Raw genomic sequence first — 20,189 nt, 5'->3', positions numbered from 1 at the left:
ATAGTGCGTGTGTACAAAATGCTGACCCATTAGCTCCCTGAACAAAATGGGTGACACCCCACCCCACCCTCCAACCCTTACAATCAACACCACCACCCGCAGCCATATATTTAATTATGAACGGTTCCTTATATTGATGTACTTCATTGATTATTTGAAAATGTATATTTGCAAAATTCAAATCAGGTGATGGGTACGAAAGGAAATCTTATTCGATTATATAATAAATTATATATGCATGCAAATATATTGAAAAATAACAAAACAAAATTTTGAGAAACATGTACTGTGACATACCGGTAACCTTGTGAGATAAAACATGAGCCCTAATTCGGAGTTTCTTGCTACTGCTAGATTTAAACGGCATTCCTACGTTTTCATTATACATGAAGGACATACTTACCAAATAAACACCAGCATGCCGTGAAGATGGTGAAAATAGAACGATATTGCGTTGAACTTCGCCAAAGTGAACTGACAACGATCAGCTGCCTTTGCGCGCGCGATAATTGTGCGCATGTCCGGATATGGCCAAACGAGGCGATCGAAAGGTCAACATCTGGCTTGTGTTTGAAACAAATTGTCGGGAATTATACAATTTTCACAGTTTTGTGGGAAAATATCAAATGTAATGCAATTTGGATAACTGATGACTTTATACCTAAAACTGCGATTTACGTAATATTTCCGTCCGTGGATCGATGCACAATCAAATAATATATAAGATTATATCTGTCACTAGCTCGATCTTGATCTTTTATGAAAATAATGTTCCGAAATGATAGTTGCTAAGTTGGATACCTATTACCAATATGAATTATGTATCAAATTTGCCAAGGAAACAATTAGTTGACATTTTGTTGGTTCCTTACGTTGAAACAACGTTGACAACTAAACGAATCTCGACTAACTTTCTTTGGTCGCATGATAAACGTTGAATCAACGTTTATGAAAGGTTGATCAACCAAACAACCAAAATTCAACGTTGATTCAACGTTGATTCAACGTTAATGTGCCCGCTGGGACGTGACCGGACTTTTCTTTTGTTTATAATCAAACGCGCATATTCATAATAAGAAAAGACTGGACTCACGAAAGCTTTTCGGCGCTCACTTCATAATGTTTTACATTGTTACATATATATTCTTCCACAACTGCGACAGTAAGGTCTATGACAGTACATACATGTATTTAGATATCAAACTGGCTGCATCGTTTGCTCTCCATCAGCTTCGATGACAGCACGTGGAGCCGTACAACCTATGTAAACAAAGGATCGCTACGCAAATCGAAATAGTGTTACATGTTTTTGGATATTTTCTCAGTGAAACTAAACCATTCTATTAAAGATGTTTAGTTAGATGTGTACACTCGTCAAAAATAAAAGAGTAAAAGAAATATGTACATTATATTGAATGGACATTGCAAGATGTGACGAATCGTCACATTTTTCTGGCCTGTGGCAGAGGTACTATGCTGGCTTGCCGCATGGAACTCTGGGTAGGAGAGTGGTTTCATAAAGAGGTTGCGGAAGAATTTTGTTCTGACGTACACTTTTGCATGACGTCACACTGTATTGACGTCACTACGCCATTTCTCGTCTGTCCCCTTGGTAACCGACGTCACGATGCATGTCAGTTGTCATCGCCTCTCGTACAGCCTCCTTCAGTAAACTACTCCGTAGCACCCCGTTTCTTGGTTTGCAACTGCTTCACTCGGCTAACATCACTGGTGGAAACATTGCGTTTATGTTTTTCGACGAATATAATGTCTCAGTTCGACTGACAAGTAAACAGCGACACGGCAACGTTCGCAATGAACAAGTAGTTCCGTCACAACGTGACCTAACTGAGAGGTCATCGGTTATCCAATCAAATCGTTAGAATCTCAGGTCAAGTCGTTACGACATAGGTCAACGCGATACGACACTCGTCACACTCCGGCACAGCGATGACTTAACATAACATCACTGCCACAGGCTAATTTGCATATCACGTGACCGGACTTTTCTCTTGTTTGTAATCAAACGCGCATATTCATAATAAGAAGAGACTGGACTCACGAAAGCTTTTCGGCGCTCTCTTCATAATGTTTTACATTGTTATATATATATTCTTCCACAACTGCGACAGTTAGGTCTATGACAGTACATATTTAGATATCAAACTGGCTGCATCGTTTGCTCTCCATCAGCTTCGATGACAGCACGTGGAGCCGTACAACCTATGTAAACAAAGGATCGCTACGCAAATCGAAATAGTGTTACATGTTTTTGGATATTTTCTCAGTGAAACTAAACCATTCTATTAAAGATGTTTAGTTAGATGTGTACACTCGTCAAAAAGAAAAGAGTAAAAGAAATCTGTACATTATTTTGAATGGACATTGCAAGATGTGACGAATCGTCACATTTTTCTGGCCTGTGGCAGAGGTACTATGCTGGCTTGCCGCATGGAACTCTGGGTAGGAGAGTGGACACTCGTGTGACGTACGAGATTAGTATGCAACTATACCCATACGTTGACCACGTGGATAATAATTAGATTTAATCTTTACAAGTTCTTATGTTCAGTAAGTGAAGGTCTTAATATTTGATCATATCTAGCTTACGCTGGTAGAATGCTACTTTCTTACGACTAATCGTATTTGTTCTGTTATCTGTGTATGTATTTTAGTGATGTCTGTATTCCGTGCTATTACTACATGTAATTTTCTTTCGGCACAATAAGTAGGGGCGGATCCAGGGGCAACAAACACACACACACACACACACACACACACACACACACACACACACACACAATATTTCCCTGAGAATAGCATTTTCCCTTAACCTTTAGACTTTATGATATATCTGCTACGTCTCCCCAACACACACACACACCCCTCCCAAATCCTGATAAGGTATCAGAGTCGTACCAGGTGTTAAAGATATACAGTTATCAACCTTGAACGAGGTGTACGTATATGTTGTCATCCAGGATTGGTCGAATCTATAGTTTTCCACCGACCAACCTTGTATATTAATAGCACAATGATAGATCAGTACCTCGCGAATAACAGTGAGAAAATAGAGCAGTTCACAGTTGTTTTAAGCAAAGGTGTATAAAGATAAGTAGATAGTGTTTGGGATACCCTGTTTTATTAATGACATATATTATTATTATTATTATTAATCTTAAACTGAGATTTCATGATAATATGAAGTGAACCAACCATACAAGGGAGTTTCCAATGATATCTGTCATACGTAGAGTTTATTCCCATATACCTAGCCGATTCGATCGATTGAGAAAGAAATTACTTCAACCGTTGATTTTTTTCAAATTATCAAATCCACGACATTCTTACGGAAGATTCCGGGTTAGAATCGTTTTCTGAATCCCGTCAACCCTTGTTTAAACTCCGCTTACATAGTGGTCAGGCTTGCTGAATCGATTAATCCACGTTAGCTTTATTCTATCTTGTCCAGATGTATCGTTTTTATCCGCCCAAACCTGCCTTAGTATTCGTAGAAAGCGCACTGCAAATTTGTATATATCTTCTCAATGGAAATTGTACTCTTTTTTGTTGTATTTGTAATATTCATATATTATACTCTGTATATTTGTTTAGCTCAAGTGTCTCTCATAATTCCGTACGGAATGGCTCAACTTTTTACTGTGATATTGTGTTTATGTACTTAGCTGTTTTTGTACCATGTTGAGGCGGGACGTAAATAAATAAATAAATAAATGAAAATAAAAAATAAAAATAAAAATAAAATATATCTATCTATCTATCTATCTATCTATCTCTATCTATCTTTCTATCATCGTGTCCCAAGCGCGTAGGTCGATGCTTATGATGTCAATCACTTGATTTCATAACTCACTTCTGTGTTAAAAGTGAATGAATAAGTACGGTTCTACGTCACATTAAGCAATATTCCAGCAACATCATGGCAGGGGACGGGCTCCACACATTGTGCCCATGTGGGGAATCGAACCCTGATCTTCGGCGTGACGAGCGGACACTTTAACCATTAGGCTACCCCACCGCCCCCCTTCCCCTTTGTGTTTAGAAGTACACGTCGTTGGACAGTTCTACTGAAAGAACAGATGGTGAATACATTGGGCACGGTTGCCATTTCAAAGCTGTATACTTTTTTTCGATAATACATAACAATAGACTAGCCGTGAAAGTCCGGGTAAGAATGAACCTTCAGTAACCCATGCTTGTTGTAAGAGGCGACTAACGGGATCGGGTGGTCAGGCTCGCTGGCTTGGTTGACACGTCATCGGTTCTCAATTGCGCAGATCGATGTTCATGCTGTCGATCCCTGGATTGTCTGGTCCAGACTCGATTAGTTACAGACCGCCGCCATATAGCTAGAATATTGCTGAGTGCGGCGTAAAACTGAACTCACTCACTCATAACAATAGACACCTTGCATGTACGCATGGTTTCTCATTTCTGCTCGTAATTCTAATTGTGAGTATGAAAAAAAACGTCGAGTTGCTTTCATCATGATTCTTGGTCTATCGGGCTGTATTGTGGCCTAGTAATTAAACGTTCACCCGTCACGCCGTAGACACTGGAAATATACCATATTTTTACAATGTCACACGAAACTTGCCAACCATGAAATAATTTACACAAAATCTAATTTTGAAATGAAACAACCATCCAACCTTGATCAAATGACGAAATGCGATATGTTCTTTTCATCAACTGTGCACAGAACACATGCTCTATGTTCCTACCACATGATGAGTTTAAACCAGGTAACAATAAACAGTCACACCAAAAAGCCATTTCACAAACATCTGTGACCGGGCATTGTGTGCCTATATTTATTAATTGAGTGAGTATGGGTTTACGCCGTTTTAGGCATTATTCCAGTAATATCACGGCGGGGGAAACCAGAAAAATGGGCTTCACACATTGTACCCATGCGGGGAATTAAACCCGGGTCTTCCGCGTGACAACCACTGGGCTACCCCACCGCCATGTGCCAGTTTAATGTGGCAAGAAGGTCAACGTGACCCAGGTAATTTACCTTCATATTTATGATGCGCATATACCATGGATCATAATAACGGCAAACCATGGAGGTTCGAAAACCGATCAGTGGATCCTGACACGGCCACGGGAGGTTATTGATGCATTGAGAATAATCCTTTTCCTTTCCCACAACTTGACACTTGCATTTGGATTTGTTTCTTAAAATGATTAGGTCAACGGATCATACTGTAATTGGACGAGTAGCGGTCCTTGGTCGACACATCCTCATGTCACTCAGTAAAATGAAACAAATAGGTCTGAATACATCGTTTTCAGTGACAGTTCTCAGAATGGAATTTGCAATTATGCGCTTAAGGGTAGGGAGTTGGGGGTGGGCGAGCTTCCAACCGTTGTATTCCCATACTGCCTACAGTCCCAAACTGCCTACAGGTTAAAACAACATGATACGGTCCAGTGATCAGGAAGTGAAGTTAATGGGAATACACCGATCTGACCTGTTCTACCCCTGCTAAAATGAACTTGACCAGTTACTTGGTTAATGAACTGACCTGTTCTGTGGTGTCTTCCCTTTGTGCCTACAGAAGTTTAAAAATTAAGTTTAACCTTCCAACCTTGCTGGACCCGGCCGGGGCAAGCGGCCGTTCATTCGTGACCAAGTCGTGTTATTCCGGTACAAGCCGAAGGTTACGGAAAGGGGCAAGTGGTGACGAATGGCGGCCCTAAAGACCCGGCATTTCAAGCTTCTCTCTCTCTTCGTTTGGAAGCTGTGAGTTAAAAGTTGAAAATTGAGAGAAAACGACCGATTCCGAAGATGGAATTCTTGTCTCCTGTCATGAGCGATTATATTGCTGGAATATTGCTAAAAGCTGCGTGAAAACATACTCACTCACTAACTCACCCGTCATAAGCAACAGAGTCCAGCCTGCTGCGTGGGCAAAACGGGTGACCTGGTTATTCAGAAGGTCATGACGTATACACTGAGACTACTACTTAAACGTATGGCACTCCACTCCGTGACCTCCCAGATGCTTGTAACAGTTACATATATTAACCTAAAACTGTGTCGTCCGCACGGCTAATGACCCTTAATTGAACGTATCGGAGTCACATCTACCATGTGTTATAGTGCAGCGGCAATACATTAAAAGACAACGCTCCTGTGATAATTCTCTCCCCGAACTCAGTCATTTGATCATTTCAGGGCGGGGAGTAGCCTTGTGGTTCAGACGTTCGTTCGTTATGCAGATGGCCCTGGTTCGATTCCTCATATGTATACTATGTGTGAAGACCGCCTCCGTGGTGTAGTGGTTAGAGCGTCCGCTCGGAGAGCGGAAGGTCGCGGGTTCGATCCCCGACCGCATCATACCAAGTAATACCGGCAGTAATGGGTACAACAAGGACTGGTTGGCTCGGAGTCAGTATAATGTGTCTGAGTGGGGTATTCATGCTTCACTGCGGCATGGTATCTCAGTGGGCTAGCACTATAAAACCAGCTTAAGTCTGGGCTAGTACAAGCAGCCGCACATACACATACACACGCATGCACGTCGTCATATGAGTGAAATATTCTCAAGCACGACGTTAAACCCAATTTCACCTCACCTCACCTCACTATGTGTGAAACCGATTAATTGTGTGACAGTTGAGAAATACACGCCTAGTATTATTATAGGATACTTATATAGCGCACATATCCATGCAACTAGTGCATGCACAAGGCGCTGGTATTTTTTTTCCTCGCTCATTGGATGTCAATCTCAACGGCACATCGTGTTATCAATCTCAACTCCCTGGGGAGTATACAACTCTTGCTGCCACTAGGCGCACCGAGTTATTGTGGCTTTCTTATCCTTCACAGCTGGGTGGACTGGGACACATAGTCACAGTACTTTGTCCAACTTCACTGCACGTTGCTGTACCCGCAACTAGGTGTTTGCACGTATTCATGTGGCCACCATCTGGTCATATACCAACGGATTCGTGGGTTCTTTTGAGTGCACAGGGTTGTGTACTGTACACTAGGGGTTGTGACAACACTGAAAGAGTCTGAACACAAAGTTGACTCCAAGGGTTTTACACCCGGTCACAGGTAGGCTCGATCCCGTCACCTCAACCTCGCTGGATCAGTAGCCTGGCGCCTTAGCCAGCTCGCCCACCGCGCTCCATAGTACCCATATGCGGAATCGAACCCGGACTTTCATGTCCTAGTAATTATGAACATGGGTATCAATTTCATCCCCACATGGGTACAATGTGTGAAGCCCATTTCTTGTGTCCCCCCGCCATGATATTGCTGGAATATTGCTAAAAACGGCGTAAAACTAAACTCACTCAGTCAGTCAGTATCTATTTCAATAACACTGTCCTTCTTCGTAACCGGGGTCGAACGCAGTAATCACAGAAATTTAATTACATACATTTTATGCATTAAAGCCAGAAAAAGACGTTTAATGAATGTACCGAGGACCGATGTGGCCTAGTGGTTAACGTCTGTACGCCACACCAAACACACGAGTTCTGTTCCCAAACTGGTAACAACTATTAAAGACGGGTGGATTTTGAAGTCCTATAAAGTCATATTTAACCTCCCATTGATAGTGTAGATGCAGAGAAACACGTGAAGATCCGGGTTAGAATTGGTCTTCAGCAACCCATGCTTGTAAGAGGCAACTAACGGGATCGGGTGGTCAGGCTCTCTGACTTAGTTGATACACGTCATCGTACCCCAAATGCGTGGATCGATGTTCACCACTGGATTGTCAGGTCCAGACTCGATTATTTACAGACCGCCGTCATATAGCTGGAATATTGCTGAGTGCGGCGTTAAACAACAAACCAACCAACCAACCAGATGTAGAGAAAGTGGATATACAGTGAAACCCGTTTGACACAAAATTACGATACAAGGCGAGATTCTACTGATCACTTCATATTAGTCCCCAGACAGTTATAGTTTTTAAACACAACAGAGGTGGAAATAACCCATTGCCCGACGTCCGAGTCCAGTGTCTTTTTCTGTTTGGCAAGCAAATTTGTATATCACACTGTACCGGTGTTCAGTCGACTTTCCAATGTTAATTATGTTGTTTATTTTAAAAAATCAACAAGAAAACGGACGGTATAGTGGAAAAATGATCAGGGCAAGTGGTTTTACATGTGCCATTGTACCGGAGTACACTAGCAATTTTAAAGTTATTTCCACCCCTGCACAAATAGATAAACCGCTCAGTAGCACGTTTAATGTCATCGTGACTGTGATAGCATGGTCACTATGTAACATTTTCCCACTACCAACCTGTCTCGCCCGCTCATACATCAGTTGGTACGTGAACGCCAAACCATGATACATAAAGAAACGTTAGCGTATCTATAGAGACCAGTGAAGATCCGGGTTAGAATATTGATCTTCAGTAACCCATGTTTGTTGTAAGAGGCGACTAACGGGTTCGGGTGGTCAGGCTAGCTGGCTATCATCGATTCCCAATTGCGCAGATCGATGCTCATGCTGTTGATCACTGGATTGTCTGGTCCAGACTCGATTAGTTACAGACCGCCGCCATATAGCTGGAATATTGCTGAGTGCGGCGTAAAACTAAACTCACTCACGTATATTCAGATTGAGTGAGTGAGGTTTTAGCAATATTCCAGCAATAACACGGCGGTGGACACGGAAATAGGCACATGATTGTACCCATGCCTCACATGGGTCTTCGGCGTGACGAGCGAACCACTGGGCTACCCCACCGGGATCCGTATATTCAGAGAGTGACAATCATCTACAGCTTAGTTACCTAACATTTGACGGTAACAGTAGTGTCCTTTAACATAGCAAGTCGGTTTACAACATTGATAATTAATATATAAGACTAACAGTATTGTTACCTAATCATGATTACGTAAAATAGAAGCAAAATTCAATAGATACATCGATAAATAGCATTTACCCCTCCCCCCTCTATCTCTCTCTCTCTCTCTCTCTCTCTCTCTCTGTGTGAAAGAGAGAGAGAAAGGGTGGGTGGAGAATTGTCACTTAACATAAAGTTACAACAACAGTGAGTGAGTTTAGTTTTATGCCGCAATATTCCAGCTATATGGTGGCGGGCTGTAAATAATCGAGTCTGCACCAGACAATCCAGTGATCAACATCATGAGCATCGGCCTACCCAGATGGGATACGATGACATACCCGTCAATTGAATATAAAATTTCAAAATTCTTAACTTTGTTCAAATTATATCCAAAGTATATCCAAATCCTAATTCGGCTTTATTTGAGCCGGAAAATATTTTTTTTAACAAATTGACCGGTATGTTAGTCTTCCCTGTCAGTGAGTCTTGTCCGTCTGTAGTAGATGGTTGTCTGGAAATTGCTTCTGTTCCTTGATGGCCGGTGCTGGCGCATGTAGCGTTCACATGTTTATAAACATCTCAGGGAATACAATGTAAACGGCGTGGAGACCGATCATGATGGCAAGATTGTTCGAGTGATGACAACAAGAGTCGAGTCTTCTTCGAGCTCAAGTCGACGCGCACGCTCGCCGACTCCAGAGGAGAGGGAACGCCTAGAGGAGCCTCAAGGCTTGCCTGATCCTAAACCTGTTGAGGATAGAGTTGAGGAGGCCAATGCTGCCCGAAACAAGAGTCAGCCGGGAGAAGATGGTGGTGACAAATCTCCCGGCGACAACAAATAAATTGGGTGTTAGGGTGGTAGGTGGACGCCACATGGCCGAAGTCACGTGGTCACCTGCATGCAAAGTATTGCGTCCTAAAATGTTGTGGCTTTTTATTTTAGCTTCAGTCCCGCACCGATGAGTTCTGCTGACAATGTTGTGACTTGTGGCATATTGGTGTCTTCACTGATTGGTTCTCTACTCTTTGCTCAATATTTATTTTGTTTTCATGCACTCTCTCTCATGAAGGCCATCATCCTATATGAGCTCATCCTCATGGAAAACCAGAGTATCATCTAGTTCTATGTCGAGCCAGTCAGCAGGCCAATCAGGGAAGGAGGAAGAGGTTAAAACCAAAATGGAGGAAGAGAAATCTGGTAGTGAGCAGACCGTGTCGTCGTAAAACCAAACCACGAGTCGTGTCCCAGTGTGACGCTGTGCCCACAGTACTAACAAACATTCCTCTTCTAATACTGACATATCGTTGACATTTGACCATTGACCTTTGTCTCACAGAGTCGGTTTACGGCAAGTCGTCGAGCAAGTAATGAACGTTCAAAGTGATAGTTCTTCCCGACTCGTAGACTATATCAACGCTGCCCAGTCTGGACATTTTGAAGTTGGGGGTGCGTATTAGAGAACCGCTGGAGGAAGATTAACATGGGCTTATGCGCAACTAACAAACGGAAACGTCCTTTACGCATGTCTAATCTAAGGATTGTGGGATAGATAACTGTGCATGGGCATTTCTTGATATCTTGCTTCCAATTTATCCACCAAGTAGACGTTCCTAGAGACTTTGCTTTTGCTTCTAATGACGCCAGCATTTTTTTCTAATGTGCCAATTTTTCCCTGTCAGTTTCATGATCTCAGAAGCCCTAGCGGAGTGTGTACCTCTTGCCACCTTCTCGCTTAATGAAAGACGTTAGTAGTATTTATCGTGGTGTATGATAGCTGATTATATGTTATAGCTAGTCGATGTGTTTATTGTTATATGCTTCAAGTTGTGATAAGCTCTATTGAGCTCATATGCATAACTCATCTGTGATGTACCATTATTCTTATAATACTCAAGGAAAATCTTTACATTTTTGCATCACTATACCCTCCTCATCACCCATTTTTGGATTTTGTTTATTTTACATCGCCTTTTAGGCACATTACGATTAAGAATATCACATTATTCCTCGGACATGTGTCGCACGTATGGTTAGTGATTATTGAATACCAATGGCATAATTTTCTCATACACTGCCATTCGATCGCTGTATCATCTTTTTTCTCTTTCCGGGGCGGTGGGGTAGCCTAATGGTTAAAGCGTTGGCTCGTTACGCTGTCGACCCGGGTTCGAATCCCCACATGCGGAACAATGTGTGAAGTCCATTTCTGGTGTCCCACGCCGTGATATTGCTGGAATATTGCTAAAAGCGGCGTAAAACCATACTCACTCACTCTTCTCTTTCCCTTAGATTTAGTAGATCCGGTGATAACATCATTAAAAATACAACTTCGCCTGTAACGTCTGAGTTAACTCCCTTGTTGTCGATGTGGTTTCCATGGCAATAACCCCGTAGATTGCTGCGATCTAGGGGAGCTCTCTGTAAGAAGGGATTTAAATAAACTAACACATCTAACATGTTGTTATTTCACAGAGGGATGACGATGAGACGCTCTTAGAAACACCGTTTCTGACAGCGATTTATCGATACGATGAACGAACATGGACGCCATACAAACAAATGACGTCTCGATTATACTACTCAAAAGAAGATAAGGAACCCGATTTGTTTCCTATGATTCTAGTTAATCTGTCATTCCATGTAAAACACCGGGTGTCCGTTATTCTGTGATAGCATGACAGGTTAACTTTAGTCAAATGGAAAAAAGGTGTTAACTTCTTTAATAGTATATACGCTATGGCTGCTGTAGTGACATCTCGTCAACTCGAATTCTCGATATCTCGAACTATTATTCATAATTGTTTTGTCAATTAATTATTCTGTAACCTACAACATAAAGGCTATGTCTTAAAGTAAACAAGTATGAAGAATATATTAAATGAATTGTAATCATATATGATAACATAAAGCAATTAAGTTATGTTTGATTTTAAGTGTATTTTTGTTGCATGTGCATTAATGATAAAAAGGTTATATTATAAGATGATTTGTTTTCTATTGGAATTTGTTTGGTGAACATTGACCATCTCACTACATTGTAGACGTTTTCGTTACCAGGAGATGCATCCCAAGTGTCGATGAAGATGATGCGAGGTGAAGTGTCGGCCAAGACGACGTATCAGCGCACCTCCACTGGACCCGTCGTAGTCGCCTCCGTTGACCCTGAGGGCAAGTTCATCGTCCTCGAGAACACATCGTCAGGAACATCACGCAGGGTAAATACAAACTTTCTGTGTTCCAACTAACTGTCTCCTATAAATTTGCTATTATTTCAGATGTCATGATTTTGGAGTCGATAAATTTGAAAAAGAAGTGAATGTTTCATACCAGATTTTACCAATGCAAAAAAGGACGTATAAAGAGATTTTGAGTACATATCAATGTTTCATTTAAAAAAAGTACTAATACAGAAGATATGCCAAGACTTGTTGCACATGTTCATAAAAATGCATTGTGGAAATAAAGGGTATATGATATTCTGATGTCGCCAGTAAGCATCCTAGCCCATTTGTAATATGGGTTACCTTTAACTGTCAAAACAGAAATGAATACCTTTGGATGCATTTTTATGAAGCAAAATACCAAAATGTTTTGGGTTTTTTTTCAGGATGTCGATCTCGACAGCTACAGACATGAGAGGGACTTGGACTCCAAGAGAAAACTGTCATACACCTTCAGAAACTATTCACTGAAGGCCGGGAAACAGGTCAAGGTGAGGGACGCGTTGGTAACGTCTGTTGCTGTTGGCAACGTCCACTGTGTGGTTAAAAAAGGTCCTCTTTCTGCTCTCTGGAACCATATGGAATAGGACCCGTATGTAGGTCACGGCACTTCGCGAGACATTGGTACTTCCGGTGGCAAACGTTTCATTCCCTCTCGAGTGGTCTCATGGTTATCAGTTTTAATTTTAAAGGAACTGATAATCCTTGCAGGATTAACAAATGTCCGATCTAACCATCCCCAAATTAGCCAACCATGACGACTGTCAACAGCTGTGACAGCCAAGGACTTGGTCCGTTCTAGTAAAATCATATTTGGCTGTCGCGCAATTTGGAATTAAAACTGGTTCTTGAATATACGCTTGACACCGGAAATCTGGTACCGAAAGTAAGCTGGGCCCAGTCTCGCATGTCGCAAGTTGGCGCGCGTAAAGGTAGCCGGCAACCAGCTTAGTACCGGAAGTACCGCCTCGCGAGACTTACAAGCCCTATTTGTCAGCGTGACGTGCCGGGAATGAAGATTTTTTTTCTTATCCGTAGCTTTACACTGCCTGGTAATCCATATTATTTTTGGATACCTTATCCTGCTATTTTTGTTGTTATTATTATTACCAATATAGCTGCTTTCCTCAAAAGAATCGCAAATATTGTACGTTCATAGAGAAAACATTAGTTTTACTGAGATTTATACTGTGCAATGAATTTACCTTCAATTTTAATGAATATTAAAAAGAGAGCGATCTATTCATGACCAAACATTTATGACCTAATTGCAACTATTTACGTTGTTACCATGCCAACATGTTATGTAACCAGTATATATTTAACAGTGCTACGTTTTTTTCCAGATTTGGGCCAAAGGATCCTCGACGAGTGCCGGCTTGAATGACCTGGTGTTCCACGACGCCGACTCCAGGGGAACCGGCTCCAACATCACCACCACCCTCCTCAATAACAAGAACGAGGTACGTTGACAGTATGAACGACATACGATAATTTGGTAATGAGATAACTCATTGACGCTGCTTACACCTTCAGTAAAGCATCCTTGCTTGAAAGGTGAAGGACACATCGCAAATACTTCGAGTTATCCTAAGTTTGACACATCCGGTAAAAGTCTAAATGAGGAATTGCTTTTCACTTCGACACAACCGTAGGTTCGACACATCAAAGTTCGACACAACGGTGTTTTGTAAATTATATTAACTCTATATCATACACATATATATAGGGACATTATCAACCACAATGGGAACCTTTTTGCTATTTCCTCGTTACCCCTTAGTCAATGTCGAAACTTATGTTCATTCCGCCCTTTGAAATTCTCTCCAATGCATTTTTTGTAGGAGAAGGCCTGCCACATCCAGAAGACCAACTACTCCTAAACGTCCCCAAGCACTGCCATGTCACGCCACCAGAGGGCGCACCGGTCTAATCTGTGGGCGTCGACAGCCCAAGCCACCTATCCGCTGTTTATATTGACTTAGAATATAGCTAAAGATTTCAATTGTTTCAGTCCAGATTTAAAAAAAAATGTATGTTAATGTTGCAGGGGTGAGTCAATAATGACAAGCTGCGGGTGTGTTTGTGAGGTGACGTTTATTTCATCATCATCATATATTGATCAACTATTCAATTGATCAGTCATTCAATTGATCAGTCATTCACCCTGTAATATAAGAAAGAATGCTATACATAAATCTAAACATGCAACAAGTACAGTTACACATAACTAGTTCATAATAAGTCATTATAATTACCACTAATGTATAAAACACTACACAATGGTTGTAATTTAACTTGCAAATGATCAACTTAAATGATCATAGAGGTGATATTTAAATCACACATAGATAATTACATACATGATAAAAGATAATATGTACATACCCTGTGGGTGACACCGGGGTGTGCCTATATACCCACACAAGTATTCTGTGTTAATGCATTCCTAAAACAAATAATAAGTACAATATTTTACTATGCCTACAATTAATAATGTAGAAAGAAACTTCTTGTTCAACCTTACATTCAAACTACCAATCAAATCATGCTCTCACACATTCATACATTTACACACTTCATATTGATAAATTAAAAGGTACATTGGCTACTTTATATAAAATAGTAATATTTACAACACTTTATATTATTTATAACATATTTAATGGATAGTTGAGATTCTATTTAGGTTAATATAAAGTAAATGTCTAACCTGAGCTGTGCTGAGTTGCTTGTCCTGTGCAGAGTTGTTAGCAGTGTGACTAAAAAGTGTGCAAGTGCTATGGAGCAAAGCTGTTGTTACATAATGTTAATCAAATAGGAAGCTGAGGGCTATTGTATTGAAAGCTAGACTGTTGAGGCCCTAAACAGACCAACTGCTTGGATAAGTAACCCTAGCATATAAACTAATGAACACAAAAACAACTTGAAGTCATAAATATAAAACTTTATTGCTAAAACTATAAACACAATCTCCTGTTACATTAAGATCACATTTTTGAGCATCATTGTGGACGTATTTAAGTTTCATGCTTGTATATCAACCATATTTGTGACAATACTCTCTTGAACAATTTTTATGTTGATTAGTTTAAAAAAAAATGTTTTTCTGAAGTTTAGAAAAGCGTATGAAAATAATCTAACAGCGCTTGTGTTTACATCTTTCAGTTCAAGACTTTATGTGGTGCTACTGTATCGATTGGATGGTTATATTCTGGTTGTGAAACTGACCATTCACACAATGTACCCTTGTACATCAATGGATTCAAATTCTTTGTTTAAAAAGGGTAGATAACTCTGCTTTCATTGTATCTCAGGCCTGTCTTGGTGTATCAGGTCTGTTTGTAATATATTAAAGATCACATATACTCTAGGGGGGTACAAATACATAAATCACTAACTGGCATCGCTATAAATGAAACTCCGTCATTAAAACTACTCACTTCGGTCTTTAATTAACTTAAATCGACCTTTTTGACAACACTGCACAATTCTCACCCGCGAACGAAATTTCAACCATTCAGAGCGGGGCGTCTCTGTGACGTCATATGAGGAATATATATGAGGGCCCATTCATGTACATTTCCGATGGGAAATTATCTTGTTTACAGGTTTGTATAAACCTGAAATCGTGACAACTGTTGTGGAAAATGAAAGCTATATCTTCTCACAATCTACTGTCATTTAATGTGTCTGCTGCTTTGCCTAGTTTCCGAGTTACAACTTGTTTTCATAGACGATTCTGTCAAAATCGCTTGGTGTCGTTAGGCCTTATTTGTATAATGACTGATCCAAATTGATCCTATTTCTGTGGTTTTTTACCTCGATATTTAATCATGTCATGTAAAAATCTGTTTGTATTCTCAAAACAGTGTCGGCCCATAAGTTTTCACATGCAATACAGCAATTAATACTCCCTTGTTGTAACCGGTGTTAGGTGGTATAAACCTACACATGTTATTTGTCATCATTCACTTGATGGTCAGTTAATGAATTTATAACAGGTACAATTAGTGGTAACACACTTAGATTACCCGACAAAGGTTCCCATTTGGCATTTCTTGTGTCTGGAGTAAATATTCAACATTATAAACATCGATCAAAGGATTAACCGATAACACGCTGATTGATTAATTACTTTTATCTTACACAGCGGATTTGTCCAAAGGTAGTGTTTTACTAATCTATACTGAATACACTCTGTCGTGTCTGCGTAAAAACAACGTCCTTCTTTCAAAGGATTAACCGGCAATACATTGACTGATTGCCCATTATTGGCTAACTAAATTACTGTTTTTAAAGAAAGGCGGACATTATGCAATTTGTTGCCAGGTGTGCTATCTTGGGTGACCAATGAGACTATACACCAATGTGAATTACCTGAAAAGATTTATCACTTTTTCGTATATTAAACTGTTAAAAGACACATCACTTGAAACAGCTGCAGATGAATGGCATATCACTCGTTTTTGTGGATATTGATGGATACATTCCTCGAACAAGGTAATAGCCTGACATTGTTCCTATAACTTTAATCTGTTTTAATTTTAATATTTGCATTTTGTTTTTATTCATTTGTCGTAACATTCAACAGAATCATTGTTTTTGCCGTGAAATGTAATGAGACAAACAACATACACTAGGGTGTGTGTGCGAATTATGATTCACATTGGCAAACTATAAAATGTCTAGATATTACAGTTCTGTTATAAATTCACTATAAGTATCAGCAGATCGTTTGCTTTTTATTTAGTTTCAAAATGCATACAAGTATGATAATAAACTAATTAGGATTATAAGACCAAACATAAAGACGTACATTGACTAGTATCTACATACTGGTGAGTGCACGTTAACCACGTGAATGTAGCAAGAAATTTATCGCGCAGTATTGTCACTTCGACCCTCACCTCGCTTCCGTGGAAGAAATCCTTATGTTATAAGTTGTGTCATGCAAAATCCTTTTGGTTATGATTCCAATACATATTTAACTACGAGTAGAAAGTAGTTTTGATTTTCTAACTTGATGAAAACAAACCATAATCTCATTAATTTTAACAGACTTTAGCCCGTCACTTTACGATTTTCAAAAATGGCGGCGCCCTGTCGCGAATATCCGCCAGTCTGAGGATAAATGCTATTTAGGTTAGTTTTCACGGAGTTACAAAATCAAAACTACTTTCTACTGGTAGTAAAATATGTATTTGATTGATGGCCAATAGGATTTTGCATGACATAGCTTATAACATAACAATTTCTCTCGTGGCAGCGAGGTGGGTGTCAATATAATACTACTGTTGTGAAAGCCTAGTGATAGGGAAAGGCGCTTACCTTGCTTAGTAAGCGTAGATGATGGGGAGATCAAGGGTTCTGTAGTATACTGTGATTATCGTCCGTTCGGTTCTGTGTCTCGTCTTGATCTGTCAGCTGTCACCTGTCAGATTTGGCGGGTAAGTTGATCACGTGCCCCTATCACACCCAGAAACATGCGAGTATCACTGGATGGCCAATCCGATGAAACCTGATGTACGAGTGCGGAAGCACTGATCACTACATTCCTCCCTCTTTTCTGGACTTGCATCCCCACTTGGAATCCAGTGAGTCTGTCTGGCTTAGGGAGCATCCAACAGGTGACCTCATCAGGACATGAGAAAATCCCTGCAGGGTTGGGCAGCAGTATTGTGCTATCAACCGAGACAGTTCACGTAACTCATGGTTATTTTAGAGTACACATCTAAATAAGAAAATCCCCAACCAGGTTGTTTGGTGGCAACCGAGTCGGTTCACATAACTTATTAGATGAATTAATTAGTCTATTAGTCCTAGAATCTAAACCGGATCGATGGACTCATTTTCAGTCCTGATCAAGTCAGATAAAAATGGACTTTTTATGGGTGCCCTAGAATCTAGACCGGGTCGGTGGACTCAGTTCCAGTCCTGACCAAGTCAGATTAGGGAATCCCATGTCATAGAGTGTTCTTTCATACCCTGTAGAGCTGCCTAGCATTGATGTAGGCGCGCTCTAGGATATTGGCCATAGAACTCTGTCGAGCCTCAGCCACCAGAGTTGCCACATCACCGAGTAATCTTGGGCTGTTAATCCCTCGGTGACCTGGGCGAGGCCATAGGTAGGGGGCATCCGTTTCCAGCACAAACCGTTTCACATTCAGGAACCGCGCGCAGGGCTGAGAGCTGATGTTCGTCAAAGCTGGCGACCATTCCAGTATATCCAAACCAGGTCTCCGGGAAGTTCTTGGTCCAAAGGGCCATTTCTTTACAGGATCCAGAAAAGCAGTGCAGATGAAACTTCTGGTTCGGTTGGATTCCTGCTGCATGGGCGATATTAATGCATTCCTCCAGTGGGGCCCTTTGATACCGGTCTTTGGCGGTTCCACGGAGGTGAAGGATGATTGGTTTGTTGATGTCCGCCATCTTGAAGAGTTTTTCCAACACTTTGCCCTGCTGTTCCCAATTCCCTGCTGTGAAGTCAAGGCCAACTTCTCCCAGGGCGATGACGTCCGGTGAGGACAGCAGACTCTTGAGCTTGATTAGCTGATTAGAGCGATAGGAGCTCACATGTTTTGGATGTAGTCCAACGGCGATTTTCCAACATGGATGAAAGGTTGGATCTTGGGGCCAAGTTGGAGGATCACAAAAAACTTGAACGGCTCTGACGAGATCAAAGGAGGATTCATCTAGTGGTTGACCTGCTTGATTGAGGACTTCATCCAGGGGCGTGGCAGCGTCCAGGTGGAGCCTGCTGCGCATTCTGTCTGAATGGAAGTGGGTGTCAAAGCCCCTGGGAAGTCCCTCCAGAGTTGGTGGCTTGTGCCGTTGTTGTACGGATGGTGAAGGTGGAGGTGTCCGCATCTCCGATGGCTCTGACGATTGTGTGGCTTGCACAACCGGAGATGGACTGGCCAGTGGCAGGATGGTTCCCAGGTTGTGGAAGTGGATCCTGACCATTTCAGATGTTACGTTTAACAGTGACGCCAAAACCCTCCAGTGAATCAGGCAAGCCGGTCTCTCCAAAGACAGGTTGGTGGCGTTTAGGGGTAAGGGCCAACCTTTCATCTGGCACAGCTGGGAAATGTGCCCTTGGCAGCTTCCTCTGAGAGGTATGTCCTTGGGAACAAGGCTATTCCTTAGGACGAACTGATGCAATTCCGTCCAGGTAGCTCCTGCTCCCAAGATCTGCCGAGCCAGGTCTTCTATGGCTGTTACCATGTGGGAAGTTGTTTCCGCCGAGGCCTTTACCGAGTCCCGAAGACAGTGGGGGAGATGAGCTCTATGGACATGATGGCGCAATGTTCTTGTTCACATGCCGCAAGAATTGATGGGGCAAATGGATCCTAAGCCATGAGGATGGTTGCTGTGAAATCGAGCTCCCTTATTCGTTATCGACACATTCATCCCTTGGCTATTGGTCTTGATCAACCTGGCGGAAGAGGATGGTTCGGGCCGCTGTTGCTCCTGTCTCGGTGAGGGACGATGTTCCTGCCTTCTGAGGATCTGTTTCCTCGGAGAGGAACGTCTCTCTCGTCTCAACAACTTCCTATCTGGCGAATGATGTTTTTCTTGCCTTCTAGGTGAGGAACATCTCTCCCGTCTTGAGAGCCCTCTCACTGGCGAATGTTGATGCTTTTGCCAAGACGAGTTATAGTACACAGCCGTCTGTCTGAGCGGAGATCGTCGGCTTGAGGTCTCGGCCGGCCTTCTGGAAGGTAGACGTTCTTGAGGTCTATCCCACCGGTTTACTGGGAGATAAACCACCGAGGCCACTCGTCTATGGTCAGGACTCGGACAATGCCGTTTCTGTGGTGATGAAACCTGAGGCTGGTGACTCCGCTTTAGTGAGGGAGAGTGTGCAGGTGTATGGGGCCTGTGGGTCAAGGATCTTGCCTCACGCCCATGAGCATGGTCCACTCCTGATGTTCGATGCCCAGGAGAAGAAGGGGTGGTTCCCCTGCTTGACAGGGACTCCGGGGATTCTGATTGTCCATCCCCAGTCCAGTAAGAGGTGGACAGCTCTCGACTCCTGGCACTGTGACGTTCTACAGATCTTGTACGTCGTTGGAATACCATGTTTCTGGAAAAATAGCAATTTTCTAC

General features: G+C 41.7%; 2 protein-coding genes across 2 annotated transcripts; one reads left to right on the top strand and one right to left on the bottom strand.

The window, feature by feature from the left end:
• Positions 1-10,190: 10,190 nt before the first annotated feature.
• LOC124258209 (70 kDa neurofilament protein-like) lies at positions 10,191-13,971 on the top strand. Its single transcript, XM_046692274.1, has 5 exons — positions 10,191-10,302; positions 11,914-12,071; positions 12,464-12,568; positions 13,424-13,540; positions 13,922-13,971. Exons 1-5 carry the CDS (start codon positions 10,224-10,226, stop codon positions 13,958-13,960), a joined length of 498 nt encoding a protein of 165 aa, XP_046548230.1. The 5' UTR covers positions 10,191-10,223; the 3' UTR covers positions 13,961-13,971.
• A 4,202-nt stretch (positions 13,972-18,173) lies between these two features.
• Positions 18,174-19,304, bottom strand: LOC124258214 (putative deoxyribonuclease TATDN2). Its single transcript, XM_046692276.1, has one exon. It carries the CDS (start codon positions 19,302-19,304, stop codon positions 18,174-18,176), a length of 1,131 nt encoding a protein of 376 aa, XP_046548232.1.
• Positions 19,305-20,189: the final 885 nt, after the last annotated feature.

The sequence above is a fragment of the Haliotis rubra genome, unplaced genomic scaffold (assembly GCF_003918875.1).
Source record: "Haliotis rubra isolate DU_JTF1 unplaced genomic scaffold, ASM391887v1 Scf687, whole genome shotgun sequence".
Classification (NCBI taxonomy): Eukaryota; Metazoa; Mollusca; class Gastropoda; order Lepetellida; family Haliotidae; genus Haliotis; species Haliotis rubra.
Note: the sequence above shows the minus strand (reverse complement) of the source record. Positions and strands in the feature narration are given on the sequence as shown.

Bases quoted from the DNA above. Each gene is read 5' to 3' on its own strand.
- LOC124258209 (XM_046692274.1), top strand. From the start codon at position 10,224: ATGAACGTTCAAAGTGATAGTTCTTCCCGACTCGTAGACTATATCAAC. The intron at 12,072-12,463 runs GTAAATACAAAC...GTTTTTTTTCAG, and splicing joins CGTCAGGAACATCACGCAGG to GATGTCGATCTCGACAGCTA. The intron at 12,569-13,423 runs GTGAGGGACGCG...GTTTTTTTCCAG, and splicing joins AGGCCGGGAAACAGGTCAAG to ATTTGGGCCAAAGGATCCTC.
- LOC124258214 (XM_046692276.1), bottom strand. From the start codon at position 19,304: ATGGTAACAGCCATAGAAGACCTGGCTCGGCAGATCTTGGGAGCAGGA.